The sequence below is a fragment of the Pteronotus mesoamericanus genome, unplaced genomic scaffold (genome assembly GCF_021234165.1).
Source record: "Pteronotus mesoamericanus isolate MK-2021 breed Mesoamerican mustached bat unplaced genomic scaffold, CSHL_Meso_final contig_2, whole genome shotgun sequence".
In the NCBI taxonomy this organism is placed as follows: Eukaryota; Metazoa; Chordata; class Mammalia; order Chiroptera; family Mormoopidae; genus Pteronotus; species Pteronotus mesoamericanus.
Genome location: NW_026555084.1, coordinates 699,775 through 719,718, shown reverse-complemented (window position 1 = coordinate 719,718; position 19,944 = coordinate 699,775). Strand labels below are relative to the sequence as shown.

Here is a 19,944-nt window from a genome sequence, read left to right as displayed (position 1 = left end):
AAAACACTTGAGCTTTTCACTCCCTTCTTTGATCACCTACTCAAAAGGTGATCGAAGGCAAAACACAGGTGTCTGACAAGTCCTTCGTCTTATACGGGAGTCTTACCGACATCCCACTCCTATGCTAACTGCATTTCTCATTAAATCCACATGGTCCTTGTATAAAACCAGTAAGTTTTTTTTTAAAAATCGGAAACTACATACACTGCATCTGAACAGTAGCATCAACAAAAAAAAAATTTGCATCCCTAGACTGAAACCACAACTGCTACTGATGCCATGAGGCTGAGTAATCTTGTTTAAGAACATAGTAACCTCAATGCTCCTATCAAACGCTGGTAAGGCTACACGGCCAGCACTCTCCTGACAGCCCCCTGCCCGGGTAATGCCGGAAGGAAGACCATGTAAGAGACTCCTGGAGACTGGAGAGTTGTATTACAAAAACCCCATAATTCCATTAGGAGCTTCCCTCAGAAGCCTCCCACAGAAGGAGCCACGAGCGTCTCTGACCAGTCTGTCCCCTGACTGAAAGTCGGCTGACTAAATCCACTTGAGGAAGCAGGCACCCTTCGTAAACTTCCCCAGGAGTCTCTGGCCTTCCTAGGCAAAAATCCTATAGGCCTTTCCTGTCTGAAGAAAGTCCACACTGAGTGTTGAGGCCCACACTGAGAGGGATGAGGTCGGAAGGCATCGACCTCCCACCCGGCTTATCTTATCTGGGCCTTATCTAGGGGTGTGTTCCGCGTGGTGGGGGTGAGGGGAGCGCCCCGCCGCCGGGCGCCGCCAGAGGGCAGCGTTCCACAGCTGTTTTCATGCTGGCGAGCCCTGCAGACCTCAACAAACCAACATTCCAGGCGGGTCAGCGTATGAGAAACTCCCTCGCTGTGGCAAACAGTGACTGGTGTAAGAAGCACCTTTGCTACTTTTAGGCATAAGAATATTCATCATAATGTTTATAATACAGAAAATGAGAAATAATGATCAATTACAGGCAACTGGTTAAAGCAAATTATAAATACATCAACATGAAGCATTACAATGTAGCCATTAAATTAGGTTTATAAAAATAAGATTTCAATAACAAGAGACTATTTTTATGAAATAATGTTAACAAAAGATGAGATGCAGAATTTTATACAGCATAATCGCAATAATTTGTGTGAAGGGGAACACCCCAGGACAGAGTTAAGAACACACATGAATATGTCAGAAGTGCTTCATCCTGAGAAAGAAAGCTGTGTTTTCCTCCCACTTTTTACTGTATTTTTCATAACTTGCCAAAGTACTGTATAATTGTTTTCATGACAGGTTAAATATAATGATGGTAAGAAAGTACATTTGTGTACTGTTTTATAATTTACAAGATACTTCCATAGCCGGTATCTCACTTGATAAGCAACGGCTCCTAACCACTCACCCTCCCCAGAGCAACGGCACACCCGTAACTAGCAGACGGAAAGACAGAGAAAGAAAAACTGACAGCCAACGCGTGTGCGAAGAACCACTGCGCGCAGCACAATCAACTGCAAAGGAAGAGAATCCGGTGGCAGACGCCCAGCCCGAAGGAGGGAGCGGGAGGCAGGCCGCACGCAGACCCCGCCCGGCAGCGGGGCTGGGCCCTGGAGCCCCCTTCTGCCCCCGCTGCCAAGCCCCTGCCCAGCCCAGGAAGGTCTTTCTGGCACCGGTTTGCTTTTTTGTTTCATTTCATCTTAAATTTGCTGGGGATACTTTATTCTTGCTAACTACTCTACCCTTTTGTTTCAAATCAAATGGACCTAGAGAACTTTTTTTTAACATTATTCTCTTCAGATATAGATGTGTTCTGCCTTTGTATCTTCATGAAGGGAAAAATGACTTGCACCATAATGACTGATGAAAGCACGAAATCGCGAACCTTTACATCCTCCCGCCCCAGAGAAACCTGGGGGATTGGGAGGAAAGGGGGCAAGCTGAGGGAGAGCCAGGAGAGAAGAAAACGGAGCTGAAAAGGGAAAAGCAACAGGAAGTGAGGAAGAGGGGTGGGACCCGGGAGCGTCACTGACGCGCGTGCACTGGTGTGCGGCGCGGCACCATTCTGGTGACAAGGGACACCGCCACGGTCCGTCCTTGGCCTAGACAGTGGACCCAGAACACTTCAGGCTACAAGCACCTCAGAATCTTTGTGAAAACCCCAATGTCTTTACTACTGTCCACAGAGACACTTCTCTAGGGAACAGAAGATAAACTGAGGGTGAGTCTTGAAACCAGCGACTGCACGCGTGCACACCCCCCGGACCCCGAAAACCAAAACAAACCAAACAAAAGCACCCAAACTGCTTGGCTCTTGTTTTCCTTGAGGTCATGGGCTGCGGGAACATCTCATCTACAGTAAGTCAACTGCTATCTCATCTGTGCGCAGTCATTCCTACCTGCCAAAGAGTATTTTTCTTGGGGGACTCATCTTCATTTTGATCCTCCATAACTGAAGTGTTCTAAGGGGGGAAAAACAGGTTATTTGAATTATGCCAAGTTTTGCAAATCCTAAATAACTACACCAAAATGTAAGTTTGAAAACCCACACTGGAGCGCGCCAACACAGACCCGAGAGCTCCTTGGCTGCGGCCAGCACGTGCTATTCTGGGTCAGGAGGCCGAGCTCATCTTTCGTAAGTCAATACGGTCAGGGGTAGGATAGAAGTCTGCCTCCGGCGAAGGTCGGACCCACTCAGAGAACAGGCTGAACTAGGGCCGCGGGGCTGAAGCGCCTCAGTTCTCATGGTTACTCTTTTACTTGTGGCAAGCAGCTCCGGAGACCCGCAAGTTCCTGACGCCTGCCCAGAACGTGTGTGATACCATCTGCGGTCTAGGGATCCACCTCAACCAGCAAGCAGCAGTCAGAGCCAACGAAGCCCAGGCAGTGCCCCGCCCCCCCCCCCCCCCCCCCCCCCGCCTTTCTCTTGCCCCCCGTGAAGGCCTTGTTTTCCTGGCCCGCCTCTGCCATCTCCCCCGGGGGGCATGGCGGCCGCCCCCACCTTTTCCCTGAAGAGGAGGATGCTGTTAGCCGGTAACAGTCTGGCTCGCCTCAGGAATGCATTAGCTTTTGATTTTGTGTTTACTGCACAAAGAGGCACTGTGTAATTATTCTTCCTGGTGACCTAGTCGTTCAATAGATGCCCATTAACTGGCGATTACACACGATTGGATTTCCCCTTCCGAAGCTCCTATCTAATAGCTAAATGGAAACTTAATGAGAAGGGGAAGTGGAAGAGTTGTGCCCAGAAAGGAGTAACCGCTCATTTATGGTCGGCAGTCCCTGGTAGACTCCTTCCGAAGCCTCAGATCAGAAGACTGGGGTCCAAACCTTAAACTACAACATCTGTCCCATAGCATTATTCAAAGGGGCCCTACAGGTCTGTTGAAGTTGCCAGGACTGACATGACCCTGTTTACTGCCTGTAGGAGAGCAGCCCATCTCTCATTTTCCTTTCTGTTCCTCAAGCCGTACAACGTGCGGGCCCATACAGCATCTCCAAGCCCCCATCTGGAAATGCCCAACGCAGGGCGCAAAGCGGCCCATCAGGAACGGGCGGGATGCAGAGGGAAAGCCGAGGCTGCGGACACCCGAGCGGAGGCGGAACCCTGACCCTCGGGGTGTGCGTGTGATCTTGGGCAAGCTGTGTCACCACGGACAAACAGAAACCACACTGGGCCTCTGTGGGGACTGAGGGCCCCCAGCGCAGCGCCGGTGTGTTCACCGGGTGTTACATCTGTCCACCCCCTGCTTCAAAGATGCTACTTTCCCCCAGGTGGTACCTTCTCACACTTTTTAACCTCAGACTTTGAGAGAACGGCTGCAGACGGCTGCCGACAGAAAACTGCCGCTTGCTCAATAAACTCTCCTAAGCCCGAAGCACCGAGGTCTGCGGTGGGGCAGGGGCCGGAGAGCGGGGCTGCGGCTGTGAAAACCAGCGATGAGCCAGTGAGGGAGACAGTGTGTCCAAGTGTCCAAACCAGGCCTGGAGTGGGGCAGCAACAAGTCATCCTGACGGGAAGGAGGTGGAGATGAGGGAAACAGAAGTAGTGCTTTTCTCCCCAAGTAATTTTCCTTTCACTGGTAGCTGGAAGGACTCAAGAGATTAATAAAGCTGGCAGGTTTCATCAGGGAAACGAACAGAGTGGGAACAGTGACTCAGTCTGTCATCTCCTGAGCCTGACTGGCAGCTACAAGGCCATCCTTGCAACGCCACAGTGTCTGGGGTCCTCAGGGAGTGTGGCCAGAAGAAAGAACGGAGGCATGAAGAGCGGAGCGTGTCAGGCGGGAGATGAGGAGCTCCGCCTCCAGGCCCCCGGGCACCCCAGGAACCGGGAGACAGATGTATGCACGCGCAATGTTTTCAACTAAAAACTCCTCAAACACAGGAGCCTGAACACACCCAGGCTACCTTCATCTCTTCCTCGGAGAGAAAACAAAACAAGAAGTCCCTGTAGACTACACAAGAAAACAACTGTCTTTGCAGTAAAAAAAACTTAGTTCTTTTCATTCATTCCAAAACAGAGAAATGGCTTTTATGTATATAGTTGAGAAGGAAACCCCTCCGATGAGCGCAGCGACCATTCGCTGGAGGCTTGATAACAGCGGATAAGGACGCACCCGTGACGGAGCTGCGTCTCAGGAAGCCCCACGGGGCGGGACAGGTTCCCGCAGCACCTGTATTTTTCAGCTTCTCTCAGAGCCTTCTGGAGGCGACGCCGCAGGGAAACACTGCTCTCAGGCAACACTGGGCAGAGGGCCATTTCCACAGAGTCTCCCAGGCGACACCAGAGACACGAGGAGAAAAAAGGGTCCCAGGGCCTAATTAGGAAATGCCACTCATGGGCACCTGCCCCCTCCCGCACCCACCACCATATACTTTATTAACGCACTGAAGGCTCTGAAGGCTTGCGAGTTAAAAGTCAGGTTAGGGTGGCTGAGCCTGGCTCCCCTGAGTCTGTGGGAGATGGACACCCCCATTCCACAAGAGCAGCTCAGGAGGTGCAGGCCAGCGCTGGGCAGGGCAACTGCAGGGCGAGTCCCTTCCGCCTCCCACTTCCCGGGCCAAAGGCTTCTAGGAAACAAGAAATGCCCACTTTCGGGAAATAAAACATACACCTTTCCTATCCCCATCTTCTTTCCTCAACAGCTATGTGGGGCTGTGGGAATAAAACTTCCTAATAGGGGCAACAATTTTAAACATTACTCTGGCATTTATTCCTTAGAGGTATGACAGACAAAAAGGTCACAGCTTCGAGACTGAGGTAGAAAGAACAATGAGAAAAAGAAGGTGGTTTCCTACATCCAAGCCCTCAGGCGGAACCTGAGGTGAGCTGACCTCAGAGCTGAAATCCTCCTTAAGTCTCCAGCTCTTCCGTGAAAGGAAAGTTCTTTGAAATACCAACCTGGCTTATTCACTTCCTACCCATCTCATCATCATCTCTCTCCTCCTACATCTCTACCAAGAAGCATCGCACGTAAATAAAAATGCAGACCTTCTTATTCTGATATCACTACTGGTGACAGATACAATCTAGGAGGCGGCGGCTCAACTCTACGGCGGCCCAACCTCGGCACCGCCGTCACTGGGACCAGGCCATCCTCTGTCGTGCGGGACTGTCACGGGCGTTGTAGGATGGGGAGGAGCATCCCTGGATTCTACCTACACGAAGCCAGTAGCATTACCCTCCCCTGTGCTAGTGGTGACAACCAAAGATGTCCCCAGATGGACAAATGTCAGAGGCGGGGAGCAACCTGCCCCCTTTCCTTCAGAGCCACGCTCCTAGGGCGTCGGCCCCTCAACCTGCCGCCTTGGGAAGACACACTAAACGACCATGGTCTCGGGACTGGCCGTGCCGCTCCTTCGGGCTCCTCTGGCCCGTGACAACGTGCAACTTCCTGAAACACGGTCTCATCTCCCCACAGCCAAGCAAGTCACGGGGCGCACAGATATCTGCATTCTGGGCTAACATGCTGCTTGGCATTCGATCCGTATTTGGGGAAACTTAATTCAGGAGTTCTTTGCTGAATTAGATCCATGGGCTTGGGGGTGTGCGGTGGGGGCTATCAACATCATGCAGGCGTGGACAAAAGTTGGCACGTCCGTGTGCCTCCAGAAAGAAAACCCAGCGCCCTTACTAGGTTCTCACAGGTGTCCCAAATGCGTAAGACAGCAAACCACATCTTTGACCAAAAAGCAGACCAGAGTGAAAAGAACCTCGGCGTTATCTTCTTTTTAAGTTCCCCAGGACATTTTTTACGGGTATCTGTTTTAAAATCAGTGTTTTGGCAAATGATGTGGCCTATGTGGTGGTGCCGTCCTCAGTAAGGAATCCGCACTGATCCCACCACAACAGGCTCCATCCAACAGAAGATATTTAAGAACCACCGAATTCCGCGAGCGCCAAGGCCTGTTCCCCCCTTACAGAGCCTTCAAGAGAGGCCACAGGGGGGCGCTGCTCTCAAGTGACACTGACCGGAGGGTCACTTCCACAGGGTCTCCAGGTGACACCAGAGACACTCAGAGGACAGGGCCCAAGGGCCTAATTAAGTCTGACAACTGCTGTGTACTGAGCCAGTGCGCCCCCGCACCCCTGACCACACCCCATCCCCACCCCTATTTATAACACACTCCATGTAGACAGCAGAGGCTCTGCAACAGCTCGTGAGTTAAAAGTCAGGCTAAGGTGGCTGGGCCTAGCTTTCCCCCATTTGGTGGAGGGGGACACCCCCATTTTATAATTCTCTGAATTAACAGCTCAGCACCAGACAAACGCTGGACTAGGGCAACAGCACAGTAGAATTTCTTCCTTCTCCCACTTAACCAGACAAATAAATACTTCTGGGAGGCAAAGGAAACACTCACTTTTGGTAAATACAAGATGAGCTTTCTCACTCGCCACGATCCTTCCCAGGCTGCTCCGGGGCCACACGCGTGCAGGCAGGGCAGGCTCTAAGCAGGCAAGGCCCCCTCTGCCCGTGGGCGCCGCCGACCAACACAAGCCACACTGCACTTAGAAGAGTGTGTGCTTGAAGAGTCATGTGAGAGGAACAAATGTCCTACTTTAAAAATGCTATTAATTCTGTATCTTGAGTTTTATGGTGAGAAATGCATATACGTGTAAGATTTTCCAACAAAGAGCATCTTTACCTCTGAGAGGAAGCAAAAGGAAACCTACAAAGGATCTGGAAAACACGAAGGCATTCTGCCATTTCGTCTTGTGTTTTTAAACTTCTGGACTTAAGACACTACGGATGACAGAGACATAATGCAAAATGCTATCAGCTAATTTTATTGAGACTGTAGTAGGCCTGTTCATACATTGTCTTTTAATCTTCAGGAAAAAAATAAAAGGAGATATTCCAAATCTACAGAAGAAACTGAAGGTCAGAGAAGTAGGCAATGATTAAGAGTCACAGTAAACTTGACACTCAGATCTAGGTCGGTTCGACTCAGAACTCCACGTACTTTCCATATTGAAAAATACATCTCAGGTGTTTTCCAACTGCTGGCTATAGCCTAAGAAATCAACCTAAGAGGCTGCAGCCAGCATTTTTTAATAAAATGAAATTGAATCTGGGCATTCCCCTGCCCACAATGATAAGCATAAAACAAATCACATAAAAAGACTAAAAGGAATGAGCAAAAACATAACAGGAATATTCAAATTAAAAGGGGGGCAAGTCATTATTGCAAGGAGAGCAATATTGAAGTCAAACCACTGAATAGCCTAAAAAGTTCTTTAAAATTACTAAAAGGCAAAAGTTACAAAGAGGATAATGTGTGCCTGTATGTACTGAATAAAATACCACAAAGTACATCAAGGAAAAAAATGTTTTTCATTTTTTAAAATACCTTTTCACATTTGACAGGTCAAGCAGACCATCAGATTTTCCATGGACCACTTTAAAAACCTGATAGCGCATCCTAGGACACATAAAAATGATCTCAAATACAGTGAGAGATCAGGAAGAGATTATTATATATTTAAGATCAGGCCAAGCAGAAAGTCTAAATCTGGTTTGCCAACTTTGACCTGCCGTAACTTCCAAAGATAAGTAAGGACACAGAATAACAACTGGCTGAGGGAAGCCAAACACCTTTGTTTTGTTTCTGTTCATTCCACCAAGGCCCCTAATTGAGCCTAAAATTCTTTCCCCTTAAAACTAAACCTTACCGACACATTGCCGAGAAAAATGAGATCACTAGAAAGCCAGAAGCATTCATTTGGAAAAAGAGATGAGCTTATAGCCAAAAAGGCAGCCAGTCCCGAGTTCTCACACTAATCCTGCAACGCAGGAGGAGAAAGCCATGAACACGCCTCTGCACACATGGCTTTCTACCACAATGGTCCTGGCCACCGCGAAAACACAGCGTAATCAGAAATCATCTCTTCTCCTCCCTCCACACCAACGCTAAAATACAGGGAAGAAACCGCTCTTTCCTAAAACGTGTTCTCTTCTTAAAATGTGGGAAGAAGAAATGGATTTTAAATCCATTGGGAATTGGATTGAACTCGCTGCTACATGATTTTTATAATGTAGTAATAAGTTTTCTTCTAACTTATCTAACCTGTAGTTCCACTCAAATTTCCACTCCTGTCCTCCAGAATGTAGTGACATAAGCAATCCTCACTATACAAAAAAAGAGAGAGAGAGAGAAAATTCAGCTAATGAAACTCCCACACATGAAAGAACAAGTGAAGATAAAGGGTAGAGAAAAAGAAGAAAATTAAAACACTACCTCACATCAACCTTTCTTAACTGGAATTCTGTAAGATAATTAAGAGTGATTCAGTAACTATTTCCTTACTTTTCTTAAGGACAGTATATAGATGCTATCATTCTAGTTACATACGAGAGAAGTTAACTTATTGTATACTATGTATGCCTTGGTGCATCACGTTATACTGCTCTTACGGCATCCGACTGAAAAAAGTTACTCCAAACTGAACTAAATATGCTCAAGCAAGCATTCAATGTTATTTTTAAATGCTTTGAGTCTAATATTCAAAACTTAAGAACAGAAATGTACCAAAAGCAGAAAGAAATGACACAAGGTCTAGTTCACACAAGAAAAATAAGATTAAAACGGAAATGAAAATAAATTACAATGTCCAAGAAGGATAAATTCAAATGAAAAATATAATGAGGCATTGAAGAAAAGCAGGAAAAAAATCTAAGAGTGAAAATGAGATAAAGAAAGAAGCCAAATGGGACAGAGATAAAGTAGTTGATATGAAGACAAGGTAGATCCAACCTGTGTATATCTACAGTTTCTAAAAACACACACACACACACACACACACACACACGTATGCTCACACGCACATAAAGAAACAGAAATAACATTCAAAACTATAATCCACGTGGTTACCAAGGGCTGCATAAGAGGAAACAGGGAGTGACAACCAAAAGTGTTCCATTTTGGGGTAATAAAAACGTTCTAAATTGATTGAAGTAATAGCTGTACTGCGAAAAACTGGCTGACAGCAATTCCTTCCAGAGATATTCTTGGAAAATTATTAGATTTTAAACATTAAGAAAAAAACTTAGTCTCTAGTCCCAAGTATGTTAATTAAAATAAAAAGAGAACGGGAGCGTGAGCGCATTAGTTAAAGTGATATCAAATGACTTTAAAATAATGTACCAAGTAAGGCTTTGATGGAACAGCGTTCTACAAAAACTGTAGTGAACAAACTGTGAATCAACAATTTTATAACCAAAGACAACAGAAAATAGTTTTAAATAAGTAACAGGAAAAGGGATTTTTGTATCCATGAGCCAGCCCTTCTTGAGTAACCAAGAGATGACTTGAAAAACCTGAACAAAAAGATTAAAGGTAAAAATTTACGATAATTACAAACCTAGGAATAAAGCAAAGATGAAAATGAGGACAGAAGAATATTTAATACATTCTGATAAAGTGCAAATGATTCAACTTAAAAACTGCAAGGTGAAGGGATCAGGAAGAGGAAAGAAAAATAAACTCTGATTGTTGTATAGGCAACAGGTGGGCGGTAAAGCGTACCATTCAAGATCGATAAAGTTGTTAATAAAACAGTAAGAAACCAAGAGTTACAGACACTTAAAAAATTATTAAGGTTAATAGAACAAAAATACAAACCTGATTTATAAAAGAAATTTCAAAACTTAAAAGAGCAAAGAAAACACAGCATAAAAAAGAGAAAAACAAAAAATATGTCAAGTGACACAGACTAAAAATACACTAACACGCACTAATCCCAATAAACGGATCAAGAGGACACAAAATAAAGTTCAGAAAAGTGAACAAGATCAAGAAGGAAGGCAGATCTTAGAAGTGTCAAACTTTTACACCATTAACAGAGACGAAACCTGCTTTGCATGCACACATGAAAAATTAATAAAAATTGGTCATAGATTAGGTCATAAAGAAATAATAAGTTCCATAGAGGGCAAAAGTCAAGTAATAGTCTCTGATCAAAAGATAATAAAACTCGTAATAATTCCTATAAAGAATTAAAAGTTTTCCTCCAAAAATCAATGCTATGGAACAATTTATGAAGCTTCTGGCCTGTATGTCCTTTCAAGATTTGGTGGAATTCCCCTGTGAAACCATGTTGGTTTGCTGCATTTTTGTGGATTAGTTAGTTCTTTGATAACTTTCTCTATTCTTTCTTCAAAACTTGTTCTTCAGTAAGACAACTCAACATTATAAAAATGACAATTCACCCTAAAGTGTAAGTTTAACACGTACCAACAATCACATAGAAAGCTCCTTATGGAAAAAGCCAAGCTGCTACTCAAGTTCACATGGGAAAACAAACTTGTAAGCGGACTCAGAAAAAAAATTGGCAAAAAAAGCTACAAGGGGTGATTAAGCCCTACAAGAAGAAAAATACACTGTAAGACACTCTAACTAAAAATGAGGTACTTGGAGGGCATATAAATATACAGTTACTTCAGTGTAGGGGTCAGCAAGCTGCTCCTGCCAAGAGTAGGGGAGGGGGTATGTTTTAAGCTCTGCGTGCCTCACAGTTTCGGACACAACGACTCAACCCTTCTGCTGTCACACTAAGGCAGCCATAGGTGACACGTAAGCGAACGAGTGAGGACGTGCTCCAATTCAACAGTCTTCAAAAAACAGGGCTGGGTTTGGCTGGCAGACCACAGTCTGCCAAACCCTGGTCCCATGGAACAGAATGTCCAGAAATAGACCCAAGGAGATACGGAAGTTCAGTACATGACAAAAGTGGCATCTCAGATCATTGGGGAACTTTTTAATAAGCAGCGCTGGGACAAATGGTTAGCCATTTGAAGAAGATAAAATTAGATCCATACTTAACACAAATATACACGCACAGACTCCCAACTGGTCAGAAATGTAAAGAGCGAAACCGTAAGTACTGGAAAGAGGCATGTGAATTTCTTTAAAACTTGGGTGAAGGGAAATGTTATTTAACTATGAGTCAAAATTCAGATGCAATGAAAGAAAAGATAGAAAAATCTGGCTTGACAGGACTGTTAAACTTTTACACACCAATATTTTTAAGAACAGCATGAACAAAGTCAAAGGGTAAGTGAAAAACGAGAAAAAATATTTGCAATACAGGTCGCAGATAAAAGGACTTATACGCCTAAAAAATGTTTTAAATTGAGGGAGGTAAAAGTCACCAAAGTCTCAATAGGAAAATGAGGAAAAGACATGAACAGTTTTTAGTAGATAGAAAAATGACCCTTAAATAAAAGCTGCTCAGACTTATAATTAAAGAGATGCAAATTAAAGCTAGACATTCCTCGCCCAACACTGGTAAATCTCCAGAAGTATGACTACACATCCTGTCTGGGAGCCAGTGCGGAGAGGCCCCCTGGGCGGAGAACCTGGCGATGCCTAACAGAACTATCTAAGCAGCTGCTCGTCTTCATCCGGCGTTACCTTTAATCTAGCAACCCCACTTCTAGGAATTTTCCCTGAAGATACACTATAATTTAATAATATGAAAATACATGTGCACAAGGTTATTCACTAGAACACTGTAATAAAAAACACACACACACACACCCCTGAACAACCCACATCATCATACAGAAGATACTGGCTGAATAAACTATGACATGAACTCAATGGAGTCCTTTGCAGCCTAAAGCAAGAATAAGGAAGGCCACTAGGGACTGAAATAGAGTAATTGTTCGGGGTACATTTTGGGGTGAAAATAGCAAAGTGCAAAAGAGTATACCTGTTCATTAGCGCATTAATAAAAAACCCAGGAAGGATAAACCAGAAACCAATCAAACTGGTTACCAAGTAGAACAGGAAGGGAAGGATAAAAGAAGGGGAATATGAGAGCAAGGGTGACTACGCCTTTCTGTGCTGATTTAATTCCGAAAACTCCATTAAATGCTTTGTATACTCAAAAGTAAAATCAATAAGGACTGGGAGAGAGCGATGGGGTATGAGCAGAAACAAGTAGACCTAAATGTGTTTCAAATGATTAACATAATCACACTTATTGGTAGAGGTAAGCTAACCGAAATGACTCTTGAACTCAGTAGTTATACTACAGAGCCACAAACAGATATATTTTTCAATTGTAAAGAAATATTCAGTGTGGTTAGTACATTTGCTTTTCAGCGCTGTATGTGAGCAATTCTAAAATTAATCAGTATGTATTTTAGAACTGAGCAAGTATATATATTGTGGAACCCAGACGCCAGGGCTCTCGCTGTTGGAGAAGGGAGCTGCGGGTATGGAAAGGGCTACCTTACAGAGGGCTGGGATGGAGGCGTCATGATGAACTCGGTTTTCAACACATAACAAGGGAGGGAGACAGAATTAGACCAGCAAACCCGCTGGGGAAGAGGGCCTGGAAGCAAGGGCCTCCCAGGAGCACACTAGGCCCACCTGCCGCCCTGCCAGATCTAAACACCGTTCTTCCGGGAAGAAGCCCGCCAGCAGGAGGACTGAATGGCCCCAGGGCGGAGCGCGGGGAAGCGCGAGATAAGCCTGGGACGCCTGCCTGGCGCAGGAAAGAAGTGCTTAAAGAACTGTGAGGGCAGATCACAAGGACACAGGAGCCAGCTTGAAAGGGCGCCCACTGGACAAACTTCGCCCATTGAAACAAACGATAAATACAAATTATATACCACCAAACAAAACAGGACACCACAGTGACAGACCAAATGAATAAAATGAAATTTTAATGAAAAGAGAACATTTGCAGTTTCAATGTACCTGTCCACAAAACCAACCAACCAACCTTAATTACAAAGGGAGAAGACATAACTTCACAGTTAACAGCACTGCTGGATACCACCTAACGCAAGGAACCAGAGTGATCACCCTTAGAAATGAGACAAATCGCAATCGTGCACCACCAGATAGGATGCAATGAGAACACAGCATTACTTTTGTGACATTTCCATCAAAGATGCGTAACCTGAATCTAATCATAAGGAAGCAACAGACAAGCCCAAACTGACAGACATACCGCAGAATAATTGATCTGTAATCAAGTGCCTAGGTCACGAAAGTCCAGCAAAGGCTGAGAAACCGTTCCAGGTTGAAAGAAACTAAAGAGGTATGACAAGTAAAGGTAACGCATCCTTCTTAACTGGATGCCTTTGCTATAAAGGACGTTACTGGGACTTCTGATGAAACTGACTAGTCTCATCAGAAATGTAGAAATGGCAATTTACTGATTTGCTTCTCATATTATGCTTACGTTAAACACCCACCTTTGTAGAAAATACATATTAAAAAACATGAGAGGAAGCATTCACTCCACTTTACATGACAATTATTTGGGAGACAAATATTTCTTGGCATCGTACTTACAACTAAGCTTGAGACTGCCTCAAAATAAATAAAAAACAATCTTTCAATGGCTGGTTCACATCGATGCCCAACACTTCAAATTGCGGGATCATAGCCCAAGGGAAAAATGTGCTGCAATTTTTTGTGTCCCTTTTCCCCGCTGCTGTCAGACTATCTTAGCGAGTACCTCGCACTAGTGCTGGCTAGTGTGTCTTCCCCAGGCCATCCGCTACTCATTGGATATCAGGGGTTCATCCATCTACCCCTTTCCTGAGAACACCAAGAGACCCCCGAGCAATGTTCCTTTCAGCAAAGTCTTTTCAATGCAATTAACTAGGTAGGTGAGAGTCTCTTCTGCCTACCCTTACTCTAATCCCTCATTCTTCATTTCCTGCGGGCTTAAAGATGAAGGCTTTAAGACTTGCCTTCTTCTTCAAATTAAACAACTGGAAAGCATCCAAGGACTCCGATAAGTGATGCCTGGTTTTCTAAAGGGAGGATGGGGTAGCAAGAAGGATCCTTGTAAGAGGGTAATGAGTCTTCACAAGCGCCCCCCTCCCCAAAGGCTGGCAGCTGCTTCCCTGCACTCACAGACCATGGCGGAGTGCATGGCGCTGGGCTGGTGGTCAGTAAGCACGTACAAGTGTACGAGTGATTCTATGCTTTAAGTGTTTCCTAAAGAACCACATTCTAACCGAATGATCTCGATTTTGGACTCTGGTCACAGCACGAGGCAATTCGATAGGGAGCATGGGCGGTGCAGTTGCTCTGTGCCTCTCGAGCTCTCGGCCGAACGACCCAGCAGGGTGAGGCCTTGCGGGAGGCCCTGCCGCAGCTGACCCAGCGCACGCTCAGACTGCTCAGAGGAGAGCTGCGTCGGCGAAGGGGCTTGTGCGTTCAGAAGGGCTACTGTAGTATCAGTCAAATACAACCCAAAATGCGAGTGTTCGATTCTAGTGAGAGTGCAAGCCCTCTGGGAAGTAACTGGACGAGAGAGACGCAGTGCACCCCCTAGAGATGCACCCTTGCTAGTTCAAAATGAAGGCGGGGAGCCAGGCACAAAGATAGCGATTAGTTTTTTAATAATTAAAAGTGATTCCAAGCACCCAGAAAAACGACAGATTTGGGGATGTTCCAAAAAAATACATTATATAGTACTTTCAAATGAGAACTTTTAAGAATAGGAAAATATTAACTCAACCATCCTGAACAAGTGTACAAAGCAAATAAAGTAAAATACAGTATATAAAACTACAGTGGGCCCTTGAGTAACACAGGTGTTAGGGGCACTGTCTCCCCCGCACAGTCGAAAATACATGTATAACTTCTGACTCCCCTCCCAAACCTAACTGTCCCTAAGTACTCACAGGGAATTGGTTCCAGGACCCCTACAAATACCAAATCTGAGGATGATCAAGGCCCATATAGAAAACGATGTATATAGATTAATGCATATGGTTTACCCTGTGTATTTGTGAACTCCAAACCATGGGTAGAAAGCAGTATTTATTGGAAAAAAATCCAGGTATAAGTGGACCCACACAGTTAAAACCTGTATTGTTCAAGGGTCAACAGTATGTATGTGTGTGTGTCTGTGTATACATGTGTATATATAAATATATATATATATAACATTCTCAGCTATGTAAAACATTTGCATAGATTAAAAATGAAAACTATGCCAAAATATTGAGTGGCATTCCCTAAACTGGAAATTATTTCTCATTTTCCTTTCCACTTCTATCCAACATTCTACAATATACACATGTTGTATAATCAGAAAGAGTATTTGATAAGCGAAACGAAAAAAATACAAGTTAGTCTTCAAGTCACACTTATTTTAACTCAAGGTGCTCTTTCAACTCACATGAATACCTGGACGCAAAGAACCCAGAGGACTAAGTCCAAAGCAGTTCTGGCTACGACAGCAAATGCCACCACTCCGGCCAGTCCTGACAAAACCCAGAGGCCGCCGGCCATCCCCTCCCACCCCCTGTACTGCGCTGACTCAGGGCCTGTTCTAGAAATGAGTGCATTTGACGTGCAGTGGGCAACAGTCCCTTTTCTCGTGGAACTTGCATTCTGGTGAGGGAAAAAGACGGGAGAAAGCAAACAAACACGGAACACAATTTCAGGCAGTGCTAAGTGCCACGAAGAGAAAAATAAAGCGGCTAAGAGAACTGAGGGAAAAGCAGAAAGCTATTTTAGATTGGGTGGTTGGTTAGAGAAGGCCTCTAAAGAGATATTTGATCGTGTAAGCTACTGGTATAATAACATAAATAGCATTCCTGTTGCGTCATTGTCCTAAGATTTAGAAAACTCTGTTTACGACTTAAAATAATCACCTCTATGAAAATAGTTGCCACTGGAAGCGGCAGCAGGGCACACTGGCACCGAGAGCCCAGGCTTTAACCCCGGCTCGGCCGCGTCGCAGGCCTGTGCCCTCAGGCCTGTCACAAGCTCCCCTCCTCTCCCGACTCTGAATGTCCTCATATGTAACACAGACATAATAGCAACTAGGTTATGAAGCTGCTGGGAGGATTAAGAAAGGTAAGGTATGGGAAAGAACTCAGCAAATGTGCCTGGCATAACTGTTCGTCACCCGAGTCCCCAGCGCGCTTACGGCGCCCCCACACAGCGGGCGCTGTAAGCGGAGTGATGCCTCGCGAAGATCACTACGGCAAGCAGACACCTGGCGTGTTTTCATCTTCTGATCACACCAGGGACCCCCAGCCTGTCCACATGCTTGTGAGATAATGGTAACATAAACGCTATCAGCTTGACAAGGTTGGTATCAGTTTTACTAATGTCACACTCACCTTTTAATTCCTCACTTGGTCACGAACTGACTTTGATCCTATCTTGTACCCCTAACTCCAAAGTTTGGCTGCTTTTCAGTCTCAACGATTGCGATGGTTAATTTTACGTGTCAGCCTGGCCATGCTATGGTCGCCAGTTTTAGTTAATTAAGCGTGAGCCTAGGTTTGCTGCGAGCATGGTCTGTAGGTGTGATTAGCATTTATAACCAGTGGGCGCGCAGTAACGCCGACTGCCCTCCTTAATGTAGGTGGGCCTCACCAATCAGCTGAAGGCCTTGAGAACAAAGGCTCTGCTTCAAGCCCCCCAGACAGAAACCCTGAGTTTCCAGCCTGCTGGCCTGCCCCAACTCCCACACTCGCCAGTTCCCAGAATCCCATGAGCCAACTCCCTGAAATATCTAGTTACCGACCTGCCTGCTATTGGTTCTGCTTCTCTGGAGAGCTCGAATCCCTGGTCAGGCTTCGAGTTGGGCTCCCTGCCTCCCTCTTCACTCTATCACCTACACGGCAGCGAGGGGTCCTGCTAACACGAGTCAGACAAATCACTTGTCTCCTCAGATTCTCTGCAGACCTCCCGCCTCATGAGAAATGATGCCCCAAGCTCTGCAGAGCCCCAGCCCCCTTTTCTCTGGGGCGCTTGTTAATACCTATTATGGGTTTTACTCATTTTCTTCATTTCCCCACTAAAATTTAGGTACAGAGTGATTTTTAATTTATTCTTTGTTCCTTCCTATGTTTTCCAGTTTTCTACATGGGATGTGATTATTTCTATTATAATGATATATTGCTGAGTATAAATAATGTAAATTAAAATGACCTTTTTGGCCAAAGTTTAAAAGCCTTAAGAAAGTTCATATTGCCCTGACTGGTGTGGTATGGGTCAGTTGGTTGGGCATCGTCCTGCGAACTGAAAGGTCACCGGTTCGATTCTTGGTCAGGGTACATGCCTAGGTTTGTGGGTTCGGTCCCTGCTTGGGGCGCCTATGAGAGGCAACCAATCAATGTTTCTCTCTCACACTGATGTTTCTTTTCCTCTCTTTCTCCCTCCCTTCCTCTAGCTCTAAAAAAATATATATATATAATAATAAATTTTAAAAATGTTTCATATCCTTTGCCTCAGAATTTTTCAAATAATCTAACCTAAAAAATCAATCATAAGCATACAGTGAAATTAAATGATCTAAATAAATGTCCATCAGTAAGAGACCTATTAAATTACTGTATGCTTAGAGAATGAGAATATACAGTTATTAATAATGAAGATCTAAGTTTATTGGTATGAATTATATTGGTAAAAAACAGTTTGTAATTCAGTGTATAGAGTATGAGCCTATATACAAACACACACAAATACATATACATACATATGTAGAAATGTCAAGAAACAACAAAGAATGGACACTAAAATGAAGTGAGATTATGGCTGGATGGTTAATTTCTGTACTTCTTTACTGTCCAAAATTTTTAGGATGAAAAAGTGTTACTCTAATAAACAAAACAATAGAAATCAATAGAAATACATAAAACCTAGAAGCAACACAATGAACATGGGTAGTATGAGCTATATCAACATTTTTGTTGAACAATGTATGAAGACATCTTCTAATGTGGTATGAATCCCATTTACCCATTTCCCTATCCTCAAATTACACCATTAAACCTCATCCATCATACGCACTGGAACCCTAAGTTAAAACTGTTCATAAAACCAGGTTTTCGGTTTAACTTTCCCATGGCGTCCCCTCCCCCACAGGAAACGCATGCGATTTCATGAGTGCTAGTACTGCACGTCGGCCATGGCGCTGCTGTGAGAACTTTCGACAAGACATGGGTTTACTTGCTGATCACTGCGTCAACCCTGTTTTCAGAATATATGACATGGAAATGATTTTTAAAATTCCCAATTCCTAATAAGTATCCCTCTTTCAGAAAAATGTTAAAATGAATCTCTGGCACTAAACTTCCAAAGCCTACTATCATTAGCAAGACTCGTGGAAACTGGTCTTAGGTGTAGAACGCAGCGCAGCGTAGGGACAGCAGGCCTACTGAGGCCAAGGACGGAAGCTGACGCTGCGGAGAGCAAGAACGGCCAAAGCCTGGAAGAGACTCTATGAGCGGGCACCGCTGCATGCAAGGAAGAGAAACAGGAGTATGGCCGCAAACCCATGGGATCCCCAAAAGACTAGATCACAGAGAAACTGTGAGAATTAAATGTAAAAAGTAAAGCCATAAACCACTAGAGGAACGGCAAAGGAAAGTAGTAAGTATGACTACATAAAAGGTAAAATTCCTTTCAAAACTTTCTTCAAGGCAAAAAGCCTTATAAACCATACTGAAATGCAAATGTTATTTAAAAGAAAAATAGCCAGTTCCCAATTTAAGGAACGTTAGGGTTCAGGTTAATTAAATTACTACTATACAGACAAGTTTAATAACCTCTCCCACCCACCCCCCAACCGATGTAAACAGTTCGTTGCCTCCCACTGCTTATTTGCTGTCCTTGGTCGTCGGAGGACACGTAACTCTACGACTGCAGGCATCCCCCACCCACTTTGGGCTCCCCCCAGAAAACCCACACTGCAGCTTCCTTTACCTGATACTATATTGCACGCATGTGCCAATGTAAACTGGGGGGAATATTTGCAGTAAGAGTTCCTACAAATCATACTCTTAAAAAAAAAATAAAGCCATCAATTTAAAAAAATGGAAAAAATGAAGAGATGACTCATAAGACAAGAAATAGAAGTGGCCAATAAATATATATGCATGTATATTCCATCTCACTAGCAAGCAAATAAATGTACATTATCACATTATATTATTTTTACATTTTCATCCACCAAAATGGCCAAGAAATAAAAAATTAAGATATCCAATGCCATCTAGGGCATATGAAAAGGGACTCATCCACTGCTTTTAGGAATGTAATTTGACCAAACATCTCAAAAATACAATTTAGCAACATTAAGGTGTTTTTGTTTTTAAAGTTAAATCCTCACCTGAGCATGTGTATTGATTGGGGGGGGGCGGGGGTGTGTGTGTCTGTGTGTGTGTGTGTGTGTGTGTGTGTGTGTGTGTTTAAAGTTAAATCCTCACCTGAGCATGTGTATTGATTGGGGTGGGGGGGGTGTGGGTGTGTGTGTGTGTGTGTGTGTGTGTGTGTGGGTGGGTGTGGGTGTGTGTGTGTTTTTAAAGTTAAATCCTCACCTGGGCATGTGTATTGATTGGGGGGGGGGGGGTGTGTGTGTGTGTGTGTGTGTGTGTGTGTGTGTGTGTGTGTTGGGGGGAGATTATCAATCAGTTGCCTCCCATCCATACACGC

General features: G+C 44.5%; 1 protein-coding gene across 5 annotated transcripts in view; it reads right to left on the bottom strand.

Moving 5' to 3' along the window:
• Positions 1-19,944, bottom strand: part of FBXW11 (F-box and WD repeat domain containing 11) — a 100,629-nt gene that overhangs the window by 38,869 nt on the left and 41,816 nt on the right. For 3 of the 5 annotated variants that reach the window (XM_054568049.1, XM_054568052.1, XM_054568051.1), the window contains one exon: positions 2,409-2,471. The exons of the other annotated variants lie outside the window; for them this stretch is intronic. In XM_054568049.1, the coding sequence (XP_054424024.1) occupies positions 2,409-2,471 (63 nt within the window). The remainder of the gene's footprint in view (positions 1-2,408; positions 2,472-19,944) is intronic. 5 annotated transcript variants of the gene reach the window in all.